At 39.3% G+C, this 19,519-nt stretch overlaps 2 protein-coding genes across 2 annotated transcripts; both read right to left on the reverse strand.

Moving 5' to 3' along the window:
- Nucleotides 1–876, reverse strand: LOC130508519 (uncharacterized mitochondrial protein AtMg00310-like). The gene has a single exon (XM_057004075.1). The coding sequence runs from the start codon at nt 874–876 to the stop codon at nt 1–3; it is 876 nt and encodes a 291-aa protein (XP_056860055.1).
- Nucleotides 877–3,696: 2,820 nt separating this feature from the next.
- LOC108829853 (uncharacterized protein At4g02000-like) lies at nt 3,697–4,632 on the reverse strand. The gene is made up of 2 exons (XM_057004076.1): nt 4,346–4,632; nt 3,697–4,252 (listed from the first exon to the last, which is right to left on the reverse strand). Exons 1-2 carry the CDS (start codon nt 4,630–4,632, stop codon nt 3,697–3,699), a joined length of 843 nt encoding a protein of 280 aa, XP_056860056.1.
- Between the last annotated feature and the right edge of the window lie 14,887 nt (nt 4,633–19,519).

Genomic DNA, 19,519 nt, shown 5'->3' on the forward strand with positions numbered 1-19,519 from the left:
TCAAGTACACAATCTTTCCCCAACAGCCAAAGCACCAGAGAGAGCTCTCCAGATGAAATGTTTGAGCTTAGGAGGCGCTTTGATTTTCCAGATGTGACTCCATAGTTTCTTTTCCAAGGGAGGAAGAGAACTACCTCCACCAGCATTAAGCTTCACCAGTTCCTCTGTTAATTTATAGCCACTACGAGTAGAGTAGAAGCCATTGTTGGTGAATCCCCATTCCACTGAGTCTTGAGCCTCCATCCGTGGCTTCAAAGATAGGATTCGCTCTGCATCTTCATCAGTGAAAGTTTCAAACAGAAGTTCTCTGTTCCATCGCCCTGTGTTATCCATGAATAAATCAGAGACTTTTGACGTGAGGTCTATATCACTGTCTGCTCGGTACATAGGTGGTCTGGGTGTGGTATCAATGATCCAGTTCTCTGCCCAGACGTTAGTTGAGGCTCCATTACCGATTTTCCTGACTAGTCCCTGTTGCAGCAACTCGCGACCATGTAGAATACTCCTCCAAATGTAAGAAGGACGAGTGCCTACACCGCAATCCATAAAAGAACTCTTAGAGAAATATCTGCCTCTGAGAATTTTAGCAACAAGAGAGTCAGGCTGGCTCCATATCCTCCATGCCTGCTTACATAGCAACGCCTGATTGAAGCGCCCAATGTCATGGAACCCCATACTTCCAGCTTCTTTCGGTTTACACAGCTTTTCCATTGAGACCCAGTGGATCTTTTTCTTTTTGTTACCACTGCTCCACCAGAACTCAGCGATATCACTTGTGATTCTAGCACATAAGTCTTTAGGGAGCTGGAATACCGACATAGCATAGATCGGTAAAGCGAGAGCGACTGACTTGATCAATACTTCTTTGGCCCCCATCGACAGAGTTTTGGAGTATCAACCATGTAATCTACCTTCCAGCTTCTCTTTTATGAAGTTAAGCAGATATTTCTTTGAGCCTTGGAAGCACTCCGGTAAGCCTAGGTAAGAGCCTTCACCACCTTCCTTCTCAATACACAGAATCTCCTTGATGTTGTTCTTTATCTGGTCGTCAATCCGAGCTCCAAATATGATAGAAGATTTTGACGTGTTGATAACCTGCCCGGATGCCTCGCCATAGAGTCTTAAAGCATTCTTTTATCTCTGCACTTTCTAAAGCATCAGCACAGCATAGAAGCAGGCTATCATCTGCAAATAAAAGATGGTGCACCGCTGGACTCTTGACTGTAAGGTTGATCCCGTGTAACCTCCCCTGCTTCTCAGATTGGTTGAGAATACTAACCAGAGCTTCAGCACATAAGATAAACAGGAAAGGAGAGAGCGGATCTCCTTGTCTGATCCCTCTTTCCGGCCTGATGAATCCATGAGACTGACCATTTAACAGCACCGAGTAAGAAACTGAATTTATGCAAACCATTATCCACCTGATGAAAACTCTATCAAACCCCAGCTTCTCCAGCAGGTTCTCAACAAAGTTCCATTCGACCCTGTCATAAGCTTTAGACATGTCGGTTTTAATAGCCATAAAGGTTTCCCCAACTCTTTTGTTCGTCCTGAGACCCTGAACCAATTCATGAGCCACAATGATATTATCAGTGATCAATCTACCAGACACAAAAGCACCCTGAGTATCAGACACGATATCTGGTAGTACCAACTTCAGACGATCACACAGTATTCTCGATATAATTTCGTATTGTACCGATCACAAACTGATAGGTCTCATATCTTTCACATCTGAAGGGTTGGGGATCTTTGGAAGCAGGCTCAGCTGTGTATGGTTCCACCCATCAGGCATGATAGAAGTTTGAAAAAAACCTTGCACCGCTTTTGTCACCTTTGGGCCTACCAAATGCCAGTACTTTTGATAGAAGCAACCAGTCAAATCGTCTTCACCTGGGGCACTGCTTCCTTTGACTCCGAACGCAGCTTTTTTTATCTCCTCTTTCGACAGGAGCTCGTTCATGGAGGGAGTAACTTTGCAAGGGAAACCATCAAAGAGGGGATCCATATTAGCAGGGTTTGTGCTCATAAAAAGGTCTCTGAAGAAATCAACAGCAATGGAGCCTTTAGAACCTTCAGAAAAATTCTCATTGCCGAAAATATCTCTGAGCATCAGAACCTTATTTTTAATCTTCCTCCCTCTCACCGAATTGTGGAAATATGCAGTGTTTCTATCTCCTTCTCTCAGCCATTCAACTCGGCTTCTCTGCCTCCAAAACCTTTCTTCATCATTCAGAGTTGTGCTTAGCTCATACTTGAGCTTCCTCATTCGCTGGGAATTAGGAAATTGTTTAGCAATCTCCTTTTCCAAATCTGCCTTGAGGTTGTCTATCCTGGTTTTGGAGTTGAGGTTCTCATCGCGTTTGAGTTTTGCTAGCTCAGTACGACACTTTGCAATACAGTCCATGATGCTTGTCGTTTCATCTGGATCATCACTGCCCCAAGATCTCGCAATGGCTTCTTCAACTCCTCTTTTTCCAATCAGCCTTTTGTCGAAAAAGAAACGACCCCTATGCTTCTCTTCCACCTCCAGTGCAAAGCTCAAGAGTAGGGGACGATGATCAGAGGTGCGCATCTCCATGTACACTGATTTAGAACGTGGAAACAGAGTGAACCATGCATCGTTTCCAAAACTCTTGTCTAACCGACATTGCACCCATACTTTATCTCTCCATCCAGCCCACGAAAGGAAGTTGCCATGACTCGTGTGTTCTTTTATCTTACACGCTTCTGTCATGTTTCGAAAGTCCCAGAATGTGGACTCTTCCCTTATGGCACCTCCCAGTTTCTCTTCATGGTCTCTTAACTCGTTAAAGTCTCCGACCAATACCCATGCTTCGTCTCTTTGAATCCCAATGTTAATCAGCTTTTCCCAAACCCATTTCCTTCTTCCTCGTACTGGATCACCATAAACACAGGTGAGGAAAAATACCAGTGAACCAATAGTAACCTTTAGATCGATGATCCTGTTATCCATCGATAGAACCTCTACCTCATAGCTTCGTTTCCACATAACAGCCAATCCCGCACTCCTTCCAATCGGATCAACTGTAATCAACTTGTCGTAACCCAAACTTGTTTTCAAATGCTCAATGTAACTTGTCTTTTGTTTAGTCTCCATGAGAAACAAAAAGTCAGGAAAATGCACCCGGCGCATCTCCCTTAACCTTTGAACTGTCTCAGGGTTTCCCAGCCCTTGACAGTTCCAGCTCAATATACTCATTGGATGGGCAGCGGCTTCAATATGGAAGCCACTGGATTTTCTTGGTTCTGGTTTTGTTTCTTTGACACCTCCTCTGAGGGATTCTCTGCCTTACGCTTACTGCTACCTTCTGCATTTCCTTCAAACTTGTCACCATTCTGAATTGGATTGGTCGGGTTTCCAACATTCCTCCGTATTCTACGTTTCCATGCTGGTGGTCTGTTTCTCGGCTTCCTCTGCCCACTTGTAGTCCCGGTAACTAAGTTCTTACTAGAAGAACCCAGGCTAAAACCCGTAGAACCACCAGTGTGGAGGGAGTGAGATGATGAGTGTTCCGATAAATCAGTTGTGTTCTCAGGTTGCTGAAGAGTAACTGGAGATGATTGAGTCTGTCCTTCCACTCGAGTTGATATGGACTCCAGTTTACCATCAGTCTTATCATAACGATACACCAGACCTTTCCCTTTCATGAGGTCCGATGTAAAAACCGGTCTTTACTCACCATCTTTATCCTTCAGCTCCTCAATATGAAGTTTCACCCTTGCAATCCTTGCAGCTTTTTCTGTCGGATCATCATGGGAGATGTAAAGGAGAGCACTCTTTTGCTCCTCTTTTGATAACTCTGGAAACAGAGGAGGAAACCCTGAAGGCCCTTCCAGCAAGGCCTGAGTCTGAGGTTTGGCTTGTGTGTCTTTCCTTACGTGGTCACCTGAAGAGCTTCCACCTCTCCAAGTTCTCTGATTCGATCGCTCCTGGTGATGTTGTTTCCTCAGCAAAGGACATTGTGGTTTCTCATGGGTGAGCCTGAAACAGGGGAAGCATTTTTTCCGAAGCTTCTCATACTCATAGGAGATGATCACACTCTTGTCAGCAGAGACATTAAGGACCTTCTCTTCTCTCGCTGGTTTCGCTACGTCAAACTCCACCAGAGCCCTGATAAAGTCTGTCTTCTGTGAGGCTTTCGGGTCGTAGGCAATCTTTCTGACAAAGCCGATGGCCTTTGCCAAAGCATGCATCGTATCAAGCGTGTAGAAGTTACACGATATGTTCCTAATGCGGATCCAAACATCAAACTTTGTGAGGAAGTCAGCAGGGGGAGATTCGGTCCACCTTTCCAGCAGTATGGTTTAGTGATTATACGACCAGGGTCTGTCGTTTAACACATTCTGGAGATCCTCTTCCCTTTTGAAGATGAACTGGAACTTTTCTCTTGACAAAGCGATCCCTCTAACACGTCCCACAACTCTCCAGTGAGTCGGCATCTCGTCAATCATCCTCGACATCGACTGGCAGTCAGGGTTGAGTAGTCTTCCAAGCAAACTTAAGGAGTTTTCCTCAAACACCTTGAATCGGGGTTCGTCTGGAAGATTGATTGGCTCATCATCTTCAATCATCATGGCTCTCAACGCAGAGTGCAGATCGTTTGGCATCGCTCTTGAGTTTTTTCCACCGTAGTTTGACAACCACCGTGAAAAACTATTTTTGGGGAGTAAGTCAATCACGAGAGTTTTGGGAATTCCTCTGATATTGCTATCTTCATAAACCTTTTTTGGGAAATCATAATGATGATTTGCAGTGCAGCTCACGGTAATGGGAGAAAAAAGGAAAGAAAGATGATTTTCGAAATTTGATTGAGAGGAAAAAGGAAAGAGGAGATATTGATGGTAGCAGAGTTTCCAAAACAAAACCGTAGCACGAGGCCGGTAATAAAGACTTGACTTAAACTGAAAGAGGAGAAATAAATGCCCAACGGCAAGAATCAATACCGGAAAAGAAATCCGGTGGAGAGCTCAAAAAGGGAAAAAAAAGATCCGATCTATTTTAACACTTACCAATTTCTATTTTACTAAAATTAGTATTACATTATTATGAAAAAAAAACGTTTTTTAACCAAGTCCACATACTTACGTTTAAGGTGGGATAATCCAAATATCTGAAAACTTCAAGAGATCTAATAGATCGGTGTATTAACTATTCAGATCTAGATCAATCACTTCTTGCTAATAGAACTTCGAGTATCAGTCCATACATTAAAATATATGTGGATATCTCGATAGAGACTGTTATCAACGTATTGGAACCATTTGATGGCCTTCTTACTGACGCTAGGCATGATCGGACAATTCAACTAGTTGAATTGTGTTTCAAGTGCGTTGACCAGTTAAATTGTGTGTACAATGCATTGATCAGTTTTAAAGCGTTAGAACACTTAGAAGAAGAAGGGTAGTAATGATGGAGAGGAAGCCATGGTTTACGGGTATATGTTTAGCAGTGTAATCGATAAAATTAGGGTCGTTCGTAGCAGAGAGATAAGTCCCCAGGTGAATAGGTTTAGAGGTATTTACCACTTTCATTTGAATATAATTCTATGTATGGTGACAAGTGAATTCATTGCACTATACAATATGATGTTATTGTTGATTGCTTGATTGTCAATGGCTATTCAGTTCTAGTTCGGCGTTGAGTAGTATAAAGGTTCAAGTGGAAAGACTTGTCTAGAAGTGCTTCACTGAATAACCCATTTACTCATGCTTTCATTTTCCATTCCCTTACGTGCATGACTGTAAGTAGAAACGATGGATATAGTTGGTTTGGTGCATTATACAGAAGGAAATACGCATGGATGGGACTATTGAAATCCAGATATGTTTTTGGGGAAGGCGGGTCTTACATTCTTAGCCTCTCAAACATGGGATCAACTAAGGAAAAAGAAAAACATAGCTGTATAAGGAAAGATCATCTGGTTTTCACAACATATGCCTCGCTTCTCTTTCATCGCATTGATAGCTTTCCATAACTGGTTATCAACATAAGATAGGATAAGGCAATTGCGGAGTAAAACAATCATGCATCTTCTGTGAAGAGATAGATGAGACACGAAAATCACATCTTCTTTGCATACCCTTATTCTTACAGTGTGGCTTAGCATCGGGCGGATGTTTTTTGGTTTATAGAGCCACACTCGACTAGAATGATACAGTATATAGCATAATCGGCTTTTGGACAGGATCCGTTTGACTGCATTTTACCCTAGTTAGCCTCTCTAAGAGCATATCCAAATCTGTTGTTATTTTTGACTCTTAATGCTATAGTGGAGTAAAATTTACTCTAACTCACTTCCATTTCTTTTTTTTTAAATAGATATCGCTATTTTTTCCTTTATCTTTAGAAGAATAAATAGCATTCCTGTATTATAGAGAGATATTTTTTAATAACTGGTCTCTTAACTTTCTATTTTTTAGAATTAGTACTAAAATAAATATTTTAGCGAAATACATTTTTTATATAAATAGAATCATACTTTGTATTTGTATAGTAACCTATTAAGGAAATTGCTAGTTTAAATAGTATCATAATTTTAAGAAAGTCTTACAAAAGTTAAAATCAACTGGGTCAATTTTCAATTTTCACAAATAAAAGGTGTAATTTGTAAAAAAAGAAAATAATACATCAAAAAGATTCAATTTGAGAAAATAGAAAAATATATTGGACACAAATCCATCTCTATTATAAAGTTCTCATATTGTAGTAAAAAATAAAAGAATACACTTGAGATGGTCTAAGTCACAACCTATCATTTGAGGTGAAACAAATTCGGGAAGACAACTTACTCAGCTTATTAGTAAGATGATGCGCAATCGGATTCTATCCTTAAGTACTATAAAAGCCACTTATAGACATAAAGAATTACTCAGACGTTGACTCGAGCTTTTCAGCGACTAGAAATTGGATTTTACTCGTTCTTTAATTTGTTTAAAATAAGTTCCATCACTTGTAAACTACTATAAGGTCATTTAGCTCAATATACAAAAAAAACAATGGTAATTAGGTATCTATGCAAAATTCAGAAGTATTTTCAGAAGTGGTAACAGAATTGGGGTTAAATTACACATCAATCCTTACGTATCTAACTATAGATGTTCGACCACAACTAAACTCGCTGTAACAATCATCAGTCTCCACGCGCCGCCTACGTAGGACGTAAGCTTCTCCTCCGCCCACGCAGTTACACGAGAGGAACAAGACAATCTCCTGGAGCTATGTATTTGTCTCAACGCTGGCTGTTATTTGTCAACTTCTCTGGTCATTACTGACACTTAATTTCATGTCGGAGACCAAGCCGCCGCAACTGAAATACCGCGACGATTGTTTCCAAAACTTCGCAGAAGCTGAAAGAAAAATTTCAGACATCAAAGTCACAAACTCGAAACAGGAAACTGTAAGAAACTCAAAAGATTCATTTTCAAACATGCTATATACAAGAAAAACTGGTGTATGCAACTGTTTAATATTGTTACTTTTTCGTAATTCCAATTGTATCCTTATATTATAGTTACTTGACAGTTTATTATTTCTTGCATTTGTAATAACACACAGTCATTTCTTTCTTCTTCAATTATTCACCGTAAATAAATAAAGACAACACATACGAGATGATGTCAACTAAATGTCAACGTGTAGAAATAACAAAAAGCTTCTTTTACAGCAAACTGATGTTCAAAGCAGAGATAAAGCAAAATAAAAGATGATGGAACCGCCCGAGGTGCCACTGCTGGTGGGGCCCATATATATATTTTTTTAGTAATATGATTTTTTTTAACTATATATTTTACTTTTTATTAAAACGAAACTAATAAATAAAAAATTTACAAATCTAAAATGGAAACAAAATCTTATTTATGATAATATGTATACATTTTCGCCTAATTCTAGTTAACTAATTAAATATTATAATTATCATTAACTAGTTTTTTAGCCATTAAGTGATTTTTTAGGCAGTAATATATTTACCAAACTTCTTCTTTCTCTTCTAAAAACTTTTCATCTTTCCAGCTACCGTACAATTTTAAAAGATCTCAAAATCACTGATTCTTCAAAGATTCTTGCATCATTGATAATTTTCTGTAATTTTTTGTAAGTAAACCTTATTATTTTGTTTATTATCATGTTCTTTGTTTGTCTGTTCACTCGATCTTCTAGAAAAATCATAAGAAAGAGACATGTCCATAAAGAATCACTGACGACAGACCACTGATTTCGTTTTGGTGTTGAGCAAAATCGTTTTTTTTCCTTCTTAAACTCAAGAGGATTGTTTTGTTTTATTTGTTTCAGATATCCCTTTCGCTTTCAACTTTCAACTTTATATTACATAGTAGCTACAATATCAATATTACAGTTTCATGATTTTAAACAATTGGGTTCGGCCAAAACGCACCGTATTGAGAAAGGACGATTTTGGCGATCACAATGGCGACTGACGATCTTCGATCTCGGACCTGCTTTGAGTGTCCTTTCTGTGCTCTGTTTTAAGGGATGGATTTGATGGAGACTCCGACGGATCAAGCACCTACAATCAAAACCCTAAACCCTTGAGAAAAGCCTGAACCCTTGAAGGAAAGCCTGAACCCTTGGCAAATACTAAGTCCTAAACCCTAAATTCTAAATACTAAATCCTAAACCTTTAGGGAAAGCCTAAACCCCTAGGAAAATCCTATTCCCTAAACCGTTAATCCTAAATCCTTAATCATAAACTATAATATTAAACTCTAAATTCTAAATACGAAACCCTAAACCCTAAATTCCTGGACAAATATTAAATCCTAAACCCTTAATCCTAAACCATAAACCATTTTGGAATTTAAGATTTAGGGTTTAGTATTAGGGGTCATGATTTAGGGTTTAGGGCTTAGGATTTAGTTTATGATTTAGGGTCTGGTTTAAATTTAAGGGTTTAGGGTATAGGATTTGTCCAAGGGTTCAGTCTTTTTCCAAGGGTTTAGGATTTAATATTTAGAATTTAGAGTTTAGTATTTGCCGACAGATTTATCAATATTAAAAAAAATTGATAATTTCTACTATTTTTTATCTAAAACATAATTTTGTTTCAATAAATCCTTATTATTTAATTTTATTTTTTAAAAGATATCAAATCTCAAATAACTAAATTTTATTGGTGGATGAATCTAGAGATTCATCTAGGGTGAACCTAAGTTTTGTTCCTTTTTTTTTTCTTTTTTTTTTTGAAAATTAATTCTACACCACTTCCATTGCGTCCACGATTAACATTTTATGGTTGATAACTTGATATGTTTTGAAGTAAAAAGTTCGATTTTAGATGAACATATAAACTAATATATAAAGTAAACCGCGAATATAAATACAGATAAACAATCGGGGACTTGGTTTCTCATGTTTTCTAATATTTGTAAATGCTACATCAATATTCATTTTCTGCGTGATGAATTTTGACGAGGTTTTTTTTTTTTGTTAGAATGACGAGGTCTATTTAAAGAAGGTCAATGACTCACATGACCGTGCATGTCCGCATGCAATGCATTTATTTGTAATTGTACGTACAAACAGTGGCGGATCTAGGATGAATCTCTATCCGGAGCAAAACAACAAAACACTAGTAGTATATATATAAGTTCAAATTTTCATCCAGGGCATTATAAAATTTCTAAACCAAATTATACCAAAAAAAAAAATCATGGAGGGCAGCTGCCCTACCCCCTCCCCACCTAGTTCCGCCACTGCGTACAAACAACTATTTATCAATGTATTATTCCATCAAAAATGAGGCTCTCGTTGGGGACTTCTTTTCCTTATGATTCTTTAGCTCAAAATCATGACGGCTCTATTTGCCGTGTGTGTTGTTGGAGCTTCGGTTCCTCTGTTCTTCATATTTCCGGAAGGAAGCTGTCTGTGGATGTTCCAGCCTTGTCCTTGCTCTGAAACTAGCATCTTTCCAGTTGATGCTCGTGTGAAAGGACCGGAGTAGAGAGCTGTGAACCTCCGCTTGTTGCTCTTTGATGGAAAATATATAATAAATTTTATCTAAATCATATTTTTTTCGTATATCTGTTGTGCATTTTCTAGATACAGCTATCTGTTAAAAGGGACGTTATTCGCAGTGTATCTAGCTTATATGTGATATTTTTCTATTGTCAAATAATCCCTCTACATTAATTGTTCTCATGTCTGTTTTTATACTTGTCTTTAATTACATACCCAGACACTTTGTAATACAAGAAAATTAGTCTAAGAAACTCACACAACTTTTAATAATAGATTCAGTCTGGAGTCGTTCATAAATGGTTCAACTTCACGGAAGGCTTCAGATTTAGTAGTCACTTTGATAAACCCTCTTGCGCTTGCCGTCTTAGGTGTCAGTTTCCATTCGCTTCGTCTATGTAATATTCGCTTTCCAGCTTCATCCTTTTGCTACGGTGAAGTCTAAGTGAAGAATAGTCACGACCCTAAAGTGACAATCAGAAAATAAGAAATCGATTAGGAGCAGAACCAAGTATGGAACAAGAAATAGTCAAGGAGCAGAACCAAGTATGGAACAACAAATAGTTAAGGAGCTGAACTTCTGTTTCCCTGGAGGAACTCCCAGGAATCTGACCGTCAGCAACAACAAAGGGAGGAGAACGAGCTGAGCTACTGCCATCTGGAAGAACATGATTAGCTTTGGTTGTGCTTACCTGATTCACAACATAACAACATAAATTTCATACACACTCTTTCATACCATAAACGAAACCACGGTGAGCTGATTCACAACATTCAACATCTCAGAAAATAATCGACAACTTTAAAACAAGAGATCCAGAACATGAATGTTCATACGAGTTAGACATAAACAAAGCACTTTCATGCCTTGGTCAACCCAGGAGAGCCGGAATCCGCCTCGGTGCTCTCATCATCAGCTTTGGTTGTGCTTACCTGATTCACAATATAACAACAGTAATTTCATACAAGCACTTTCATACATAAACAAAGCCACGCTGAGCTAATTCACAACATTCAACATCTCAGAAAATAGTAGACAACATTAAAAGCAAGAGATCTAGAACATGAATGTTCATACGAGTTAGACATAAACAAAGCACTTTCATACCTTGGTCAACATAGGAGAGCCGAAATCCGCATTGGTGCTTTCATCATCAGCTTTAGTTGTGCTTACCTGATTCATAACATAACAACATCAATTTCATACAAGCACTTTCATACATAAACAAAGCCACGCTGAGCTGACTCAAAACATTCAACATCTCAGAAAATAATCGACAACATTAAAAGCAAGCGATTCAGAACAGGAATGTTCATACGAGTTATACATAAACAAAGCACTTTCATACCTTGGTCAACACAGGAGAGCCGGAATCTGCCTTGGTGCTTTCATCATCAGCTTTGGTTGTGCTTACCTTATTCACAATATAACAACACCAATTTCATACAAGCACTTTCATACATAACAAAGCCATGCTGAGCTGATTCACAACATTCAACATCTCATGAAATAATCGACAACATTAAAAGCAAGAGTTCCAGAACAGGAATGTTCATACGAGTTAGACATAAACAAAGCACTTTCATACCTTGGTCAACACAGGAGAGCCGGAATCCGCCTTGGTGCTTTCATCATCAGCCTTGGTTGTGCTTACCTGATTCACAACATAACAACAACTTCATACAATAAACAAAGCTTGCGATCCTGATACTTACCGTCTTCAAAGCAAGAGATCCAGATCCAGAATAAGCCTTGGTTCTTTCGTCAACGTCACTGAGCTGATTCACGACATTCAAAATCTCCGGAAATAATCGACGACATTAAAAGCAAGGGATCCAGAACATGAATGTTCATACGAGTTAAATAAAAACAAAGCCTGAGATTGTCGATTATTTCCCAAGATTTACCTTAGTCAACTCAGGAGAGTTGCAACCGGAATCATCTTTGCTGATTTCGCCAGCTTTGGTGATTACCTGATTCATAGCATTAACATTCAGGTAAACAAGAGGACTCCGAGATCTGAGATTCATAAAACATTCACGAGTAAAGTCTAGATTTGAGATTCATAACACGAGTAGAATCTAGATTTGAGCTTTACCTTCTTTAAGCCGGTACCCGAATCGGTTTTGGTGCCTTCGTTGGAATCCACATTGGGAGTCTCCGTTACGAACGAGAAGTTCTTTGCGCTCATCGTTACGGTTACTTTGATGTTTTCCTTCGTACAAGAGATTTTTGATGTTAGGAGTTTTGAGGCTGCTAAGTCAAATGATAGTATAGTGGAAGTAAGTTGTCGAACCAGTTCTGAGGGACTCAAAGCAGTGAGAATGCAAGTATTTGCTTAATCTAAGTGCAGCCAATGATTGGATGAATTCTAAACTAATGATTAAAGCTAATGCAAAACAGTAAAATGATACTCTTAAGCTATTGGAAAGGAGAACTCATGGGTATAGGGATTTAAACCTTGGGTGATCAGGTTTCGATCTAAGGAATGCAAATGATAAATCAAACTATCAACCTTAAGCCTAGACACAATTCTAAGCAAGCTCTATGTCTAGATGAATGCTCATTTGCTAACATATCTCAAACATCAAATGTCTTTGGTTGAATAACATGCAAGCAATCATTACTAACAAGTCTATTAGCTATCTTAGCATCTTTAACAACAAATGTCTTTGGCAAAGTACACTAAAAGCCTAGGAGAGTTGTCTCAGGCATTTCATCAAACACCTGTCGGGTGAGAAATGCCTAGAGATCACCCTTTGAGTGGCCTACTCAAATGATGCATTAAAATCACTCTACTAACAAGGAACAAGTATGATCTATACCTAAAACATCCTAGAACTAGCCTAATCAACCTAACCCATGAATCCAAAAGGTGATTACTCACTAATCTCCATGATTCCTCTTAAACCCATGATGGATTTCAAAAATTAATCATGTAGAGAAATAGATGAGAGATCACAAGAACAATAACAAATCAATCCAAAAAGAGATGTTTTTCTTGAGAGAGTTTTGTGTTCTTCAATAGATAACAGATTATATGCCAAATGGTGGCTACATAGTACTTAAACATTAGGTTTTCCAAGTGCAAAAACGTGCACAACAATTGCAAAAAGGTCCTTTGAAAATCATAAAATCGTGTAGCAAACAGGTGTGGAGCGGCCAAGAGGGGTCGCTCCGGCAGGTCGCTGCGGGTTGGTCGAAGAAGATGAGCGGGCTGGGTGAGTCGCTGCGCCGAGGTCGCTCCAGGAGAATGGTCACAGCGGCCAGCCAGGGTCGCTCTGGTCAGGTCGCTCCGGATGGATATGTCTCTAGTAAATTGGTCATAACTCCTTCATTACATCTCCAAATGACTTGAAACCACTTCCATTAGAAAGATAACTCAATTTCCTCTGTCTCCACAAAATCTTAGCAATAGAAGATTTCTCTAAGGCCTCCATCCATGCTCATCTTTCACCCCCTTTTTGATCACATTGCTTCCAAATGTCTCCAAGAACTCCATGTGGTGTTCTAATACCTGATAGAGACATATGTATGCCAAATGCAACATAAACATGTCTAAATCCTAATATATATGATGCAAATGCCTATGAATGAATGGCTAAAACAATGTAAATATGCAAGATATCAACTCCCCCACACTAGTCCTTTACTTGTCCGCAAGTAAACTTTCAAGGACACAGGAGAAGAGGTTTGAAAGAGGGGACTCATAATCAACAGAAGCTCTTCTTAATTCTCAACCTAACAACCTTGCATAATCATACCAAATAGCAAGAACGAAGATTTCTTCCATCTCTAACTTCTCTAGACCTATCACTGCTCCTTTGATCTCTATACTCATAAATCATGCCTTCACAAACCACAAATCCAGTTCTCTCTAACATTCATAAAGCAACTCTATAGACATCTCACACATGGTCAACTGGTCCAAGTCATTTGGTTTGATAAGACAAAGGCTTTAATGCAAGTGAAATCAGAGGTTCAAAATGATATTTTAAGGTGATTTACTCTCAAAACAAAGTAGCTTTGACATTACACATAATATATCTAAGAAAGGGATCAACTCATGCATACAATACTCAATCTCCAATGTTCTACCCTTTCCCAAACATACAAGATATTTAATTATTCCTCAATGTCAAACCCAACTCACATCTCTCACCAAAAGATCTCAAGAACATTTTTCACTTCAGACTCTTTCTTTTTAAAATCAATAAGGGATTTTCACAATTTTTAAACAAATCCCAACTCCTAACAACTTTGCTAGCCCCCTTTTTGTTCTCTTTTTCGATTTTTTTTTCTTTTTTTTTTTAATTCTATTATTATTATTTTTTATATTTGGGGGCCAAGACTTTGATAACAAGAGCTAGATATTTATACACTTATCCCATGATGACTAAATCAACTAAGCACAAATAATCAAACCTTTCATATTCCCAAATCACAATCACAACACTCACCTCCTTCCTATAGCTAGACAATAGAGTGACTAATCTAGTAAGAATGGAGACTAAGCATTGTCGTTCCCAATACTCTCAACATTATGCACATGTAAAACTTTCCAAAGAGGCCTCACTCAACAAATAATGATGGTTTAAAAAGGAGGTATGGGTTTTGGGAGTGGAGTACCACTTGAGTTTGTTAAGAAGATTGGTAAAAAGGATGGGACAACTCAAGTGTGTATATCCATGACTTAGTACACAAGGGACCATATGCAAGAGACATTAAAACAGGAGCTTGTTTCAAAGAGAGAGTATCAACAGTCAAATGAGTTTCAAGAGGAGCATTCAAGGCGCCAAGTTTACAAGCTTTCCAAATGATGTTCAAGCTACTTGTCACGATTACAAAGGTCATCAAATTCAGTACTTAGCATGAGCTCTTTACCAGGTTGAAATCCCCTGATGCATGAATGCAACCTATATGCTTCTAGACTCAATCCTAAAGTTGCAAATGATGCAACTAAATGATTCTTTTGTGTTTTTCAAAATTTTTAAATTTTTTTTTTTGGTTTTTCTATGCAAATAAGAATGTAATATGCAATGCATGAGACTCAAAATCATCAAAGCAAACATGATCAAATGCTTGGTACCTCCCCCACACTTAAATCACACAGTCTCTGTGTGAGTGAGGTATCCAATGGAAATGTAAAATGCAAAGAAAAACTGGGATTGTATGTTACCTTTCGTGGAGCGAGGTATGGGGGTCGCTGCGGAAGGTCGCTCCCAGCTGGAGCGACCTCGTGACGTTGCTGCGAGACCTCACTCTGACGTCCGACCCTCTGCTCAAATACCTGCACACAACTTCACTTTCCCATTTTTCATGCAGTAAGATGATAATGCAAATACTAATGCAATATGTACAAGGATAATCATGGGACTTCCTCCCAAGTGAGCTTGTTTTAAGTCTCTAGCTTGACTTTACCTCCTTTGGATCAGGCTGTGTGGAGCGGCCAAGAGGGGTCGCTCCGGCAGGTCGCTGCGGGTTGGTCGAAGAAGATGAGCGGGCTGGGTGAGTCGCTGCGCCGAGGTCGCTCCAGGAGAATGGTCACAGCGGCCAGCCAGGGTCGCTCTGGTCAGGTCGCTCCGGATGGATATGTCTCTAGTAAATTGGTCATAACTCCTTCATTACATCTCCAAATGACTTGAAACCACTTCCATTAGAAAGATAACTCAATTTCCTCTGTCTCCACAAAATCTTAGCAATAGAAGATTTCTCTAAGGCCTCCATCCATGCTCATCTTTCACCCCCTTTTTGATCACATTGCTTCCAAATGTCTCCAAGAACTCCATGTGGTGTTCTAATACCTGATAGAGACATATGTATGCCAAATGCAACATAAACATGTCTAAATCCTAATATATATGATGCAAATGCCTATGAATGAATGGCTAAAACAATGTAAATATGCAAGATATCAACTCCCCCACACTAGTCCTTTACTTGTCCGCAAGTAAACTTTCAAGGACACAGGAGAAGAGGTTTGAAAGAGGGGACTCATAATCAACAGAAGCTCTTCTTAATTCTCAACCTAACAACCTTGCATAATCATACCAAATAGCAAGAACGAAGATTTCTTCCATCTCTAACTTCTCTAGACCTATCACTGCTCCTTTGATCTCTATACTCATAAATCATGCCTTCACAAACCACAAATCCAGTTCTCTCTAACATTCATAAAGCAACTCTATAGACATCTCACACATGGTCAACTGGTCCAAGTCATTTGGTTTGATAAGACAAAGGCTTTAATGCAAGTGAAATCAGAGGTTCAAAATGATATTTTAAGGTGATTTACTCTCAAAACAAAGTAGCTTTGACATTACACATAATATATCTAAGAAAGGGATCAACTCATGCATACAATACTCAATCTCCAATGTTCTACCCTTTCCCAAACATACAAGATATTTAATTATTCCTCAATGTCAAACCCAACTCACATCTCTCACCAAAAGATCTCAAGAACATTTTTCACTTCAGACTCTTTCTTTTTAAAATCAATAAGAGATTTTCACAATTTTTAAACAAATCCCAACTCCTAACAACTTTGCTAGCCCCCTTTTGTTCTCTTTTTCGATTTTTTTTTCTTTTTTTTTTAATTCTATTATTATTATTTTTTATATTTGGGGGCCAAGACTTTGATAACAAGAGCTAGATATTTATACACTTATCCCATGATGACTAAATCAACTAAGCACAAATAATCAAACCTTTCATATTCCCAAATCACAATCACAACACTCACCTCCTTCCTATAGCTAGACAATAGAGTGACTAATCTAGTAAGAATGGAGACTAAGCATTGTCGTTCCCAATACTCTCAACATTATGCACATGTAAAACTTTCCAAAGAGGCCTCACTCAACAAATAATGATGGTTTAAAAAGGAGGTATGGGTTTTGGGAGTGGAGTACCACTTGAGTTTGTTAAGAAGATTGGTAAAAAGGATGGGACAACTCAAGTGTGTATATCCATGACTTAGTACACAAGGGACCATATGCAAGAGACATTAAAACAGGAGCTTGTTTCAAAGAGAGAGTATCAACAGTCAAATGAGTTTCAAGAGGAGCATTCAAGGCGCCAAGTTTACAAGCTTTCCAAATGATGTTCAAGCTACTTGTCACGATTACAAAGGTCATCAAATTCAGTACTTAGCATGAGCTCTTTACCAGGTTGAAATCCCCTGATGCATGAATGCAACCTATATGCTTCTAGACTCAATCCTAAAGTTGCAAATGATGCAACTAAATGATTCTTTTGTGTTTTTCAAAATTTTTAAATTTTTTTTTTTGGTTTTTCTATGCAAATAAGAATGTAATATGCAATGCATGAGACTCAAAATCATCAAAGCAAACATGATCAAATGCTTGGTACCTCCCCCACACTTAAATCACACAGTCTCTGTGTGAGTGAGGTATCCAATGGAAATGTAAAATGCAAAGAAAAACTGGGATTGTATGTTACCTTTCGTGGAGCGAGGTATGGGGGTCGCTGCGGAAGGTCGCTCCCAGCTGGAGCGACCTCGTGACGTTGCTGCGAGACCTCACTCTGACGTCCGACCCTCTGCTCAAATACCTGCACACAACTTCACTTTCCCATTTTTCATGCAGTAAGATGATAATGCAAATACTAATGCAATATGTACAAGGATAATCATGGGACTTCCTCCCAAGTGAGCTTGTTTTAAGTCTCTAGCTTGACTTTACCTCCTTTGGATCAGGCTGGAGTAGGTGCAGAAAGTGGAGTTAACACCCCATCTTCCTCAGGTGGTAGCTCACCAAGGTGATCATCAGCAGGAGGGCCTATTTCTTCAATGATGAAGGCTTGTCCAAACACAGTGGGGTTCCTCATTTTCTCCTTGATGTCAAAGTGGAGGATGTTCTCCTTACCCAAATGGAGGTCAATCTTGCCTTCTTTCACATTCACAATAGCTCCCGCTGTAGCTAAGAATGGCCTTCCAAGAATCAATGGGTCTTGAGCCTCCTCACCCATTTCAAGCACCACAAAATCTGTAGGTATCTCATACCCTCCAATCTTCACAGGGAGGTTCTCTAGGATGCCCACAGGGTACTTCACTGAACGATCAGCCAACACCAGAGAGAGTCTACACTTCTTGTATTGAGTGAAGCCAAGCTTCTTTGCCATAGATAAAGGCATCAAGCTGACACTAGCTCCCAAATCGCAGAGACATTTCTCAAATACCATAGGTCCAAGAGCACAAGGTAGTGTGAAGCATCCTGGATCCTCTAGCTTCTCTGGAGCATCAAGCCTCTGAATGATGGCATTGCACTCATGACTCAGAACCATCATGCCCTCCATCTCCTTCTTCTTAGCAGCTACAACATCTTTCAGGAACTTGCTGTATTGAGGAATCAGCATGAAAGCATCAATGATGGGCATTGTAACCTGAGCTTCACTCATCTGCTTCTCAAACAAAGCCTTGTACTTCTGTAGCAGCTGCTTCTTGAATCTACCAGGGAATGGAAGCTTGGGTTCATAGGGAGGAGGGACAGAAGAGCTCTCACCTGCTGGAGAAGCAGATTCACCATCTTTTGTTGTCTTCTTCTCTTCTCCAACCTTTCCTTTACCCTTATCTTTCTCAATCTTCTCCAAGATCTCATCATATGTCTTCTCATCAACAATGACCACTTCATCATCTAGATTGATGGCTACCTCCTCACCTTGTTTCTCAGCATCCTTGGTGAGGGTTCTAGGAGGTAACTGCTTACCATTCCTGAGTGTGACAGCTTTTGCTTCCTTGGAGTTTTGATCAGATTTTCCAGGTAGAGATCCTGGATGGCGATTCTGGTGGGTGCTCATGGAAGCAAACTGATTCTCCAAATTCTTGACAGAAGAAGCAAGGTGGGAGAATTTGTTGTTGAGCTCATTGTAGCTCCCATCAATCTTGGAGTGAAGGTTCTTCAGCTCATAGCCCACATGCTTCTCACTTCTAGTCTGAGACTCCAAGATCTGTTTCAGTAAGGCATCAGTGCTGCTCTCTTGAGGGGCAGAGGAGTTAGGAGAGGGGCTTTGCTGAGGCTGATAGTTGCTCTGCTGGTTGTTTCTTGGCTGATAACCACTCTGCTGGTTGTTGGAATAGGGCTTCTGTTGGTAGTTGTTGTACTGAAAGTTGGGTTCCTTCTTGTACCAGCTACCATTGCTTTTGATGAAACACAATTCTTCTTGCCCTTCTAAACCCTCAACCTCATTGACAGTAGGAGGTATCTCCTGTTGTGGGTTACCAACAAAGTTCACCTGCGCTTGTGTGGCCTTATCAGCAATGAGTGTGTCAATCTTCTCCTGAGGAGCCTTTATCTCATTCCTTGTGTTTGTCATCACCTCTACTGCTTCTGTCATGATCTCCACTGTAGACTGCATCACTCTTAATCATGTTGTCAACCAGAGCCTCTGCTTCTTCCTCAGTTCTCCCCAGAAAGAACCCATTGCTAGCTGTATCCAGTCTGGCTCTGTACTTAGGAAGAGCACCTCTGTAGAATGTGCTCAGCAAGCTCTCCTTGGAA

The sequence above is a fragment of the Raphanus sativus genome, chromosome 2 (assembly GCF_000801105.2).
Source record: "Raphanus sativus cultivar WK10039 chromosome 2, ASM80110v3, whole genome shotgun sequence".
Taxonomy (NCBI): Eukaryota; Viridiplantae; Streptophyta; class Magnoliopsida; order Brassicales; family Brassicaceae; genus Raphanus; species Raphanus sativus.

Coding starts and splice junctions, on each gene's coding strand:
- LOC130508519 (XM_057004075.1), bottom strand. CDS start 876: ATGGGGGCCAAAGAAGTATTGATCAAGTCAGTCGCTCTCGCTTTACCG.
- LOC108829853 (XM_057004076.1), bottom strand. CDS start 4,632: ATGCCAAACGATCTGCACTCTGCGTTGAGAGCCATGATGATTGAAGAT. Junction 4,253..4,345: donor GTGTTAAACGACAGACCCTG/GTCGTATAATCA, acceptor GATCCGCATTAG/GAACATATCGTGTAACTTCT.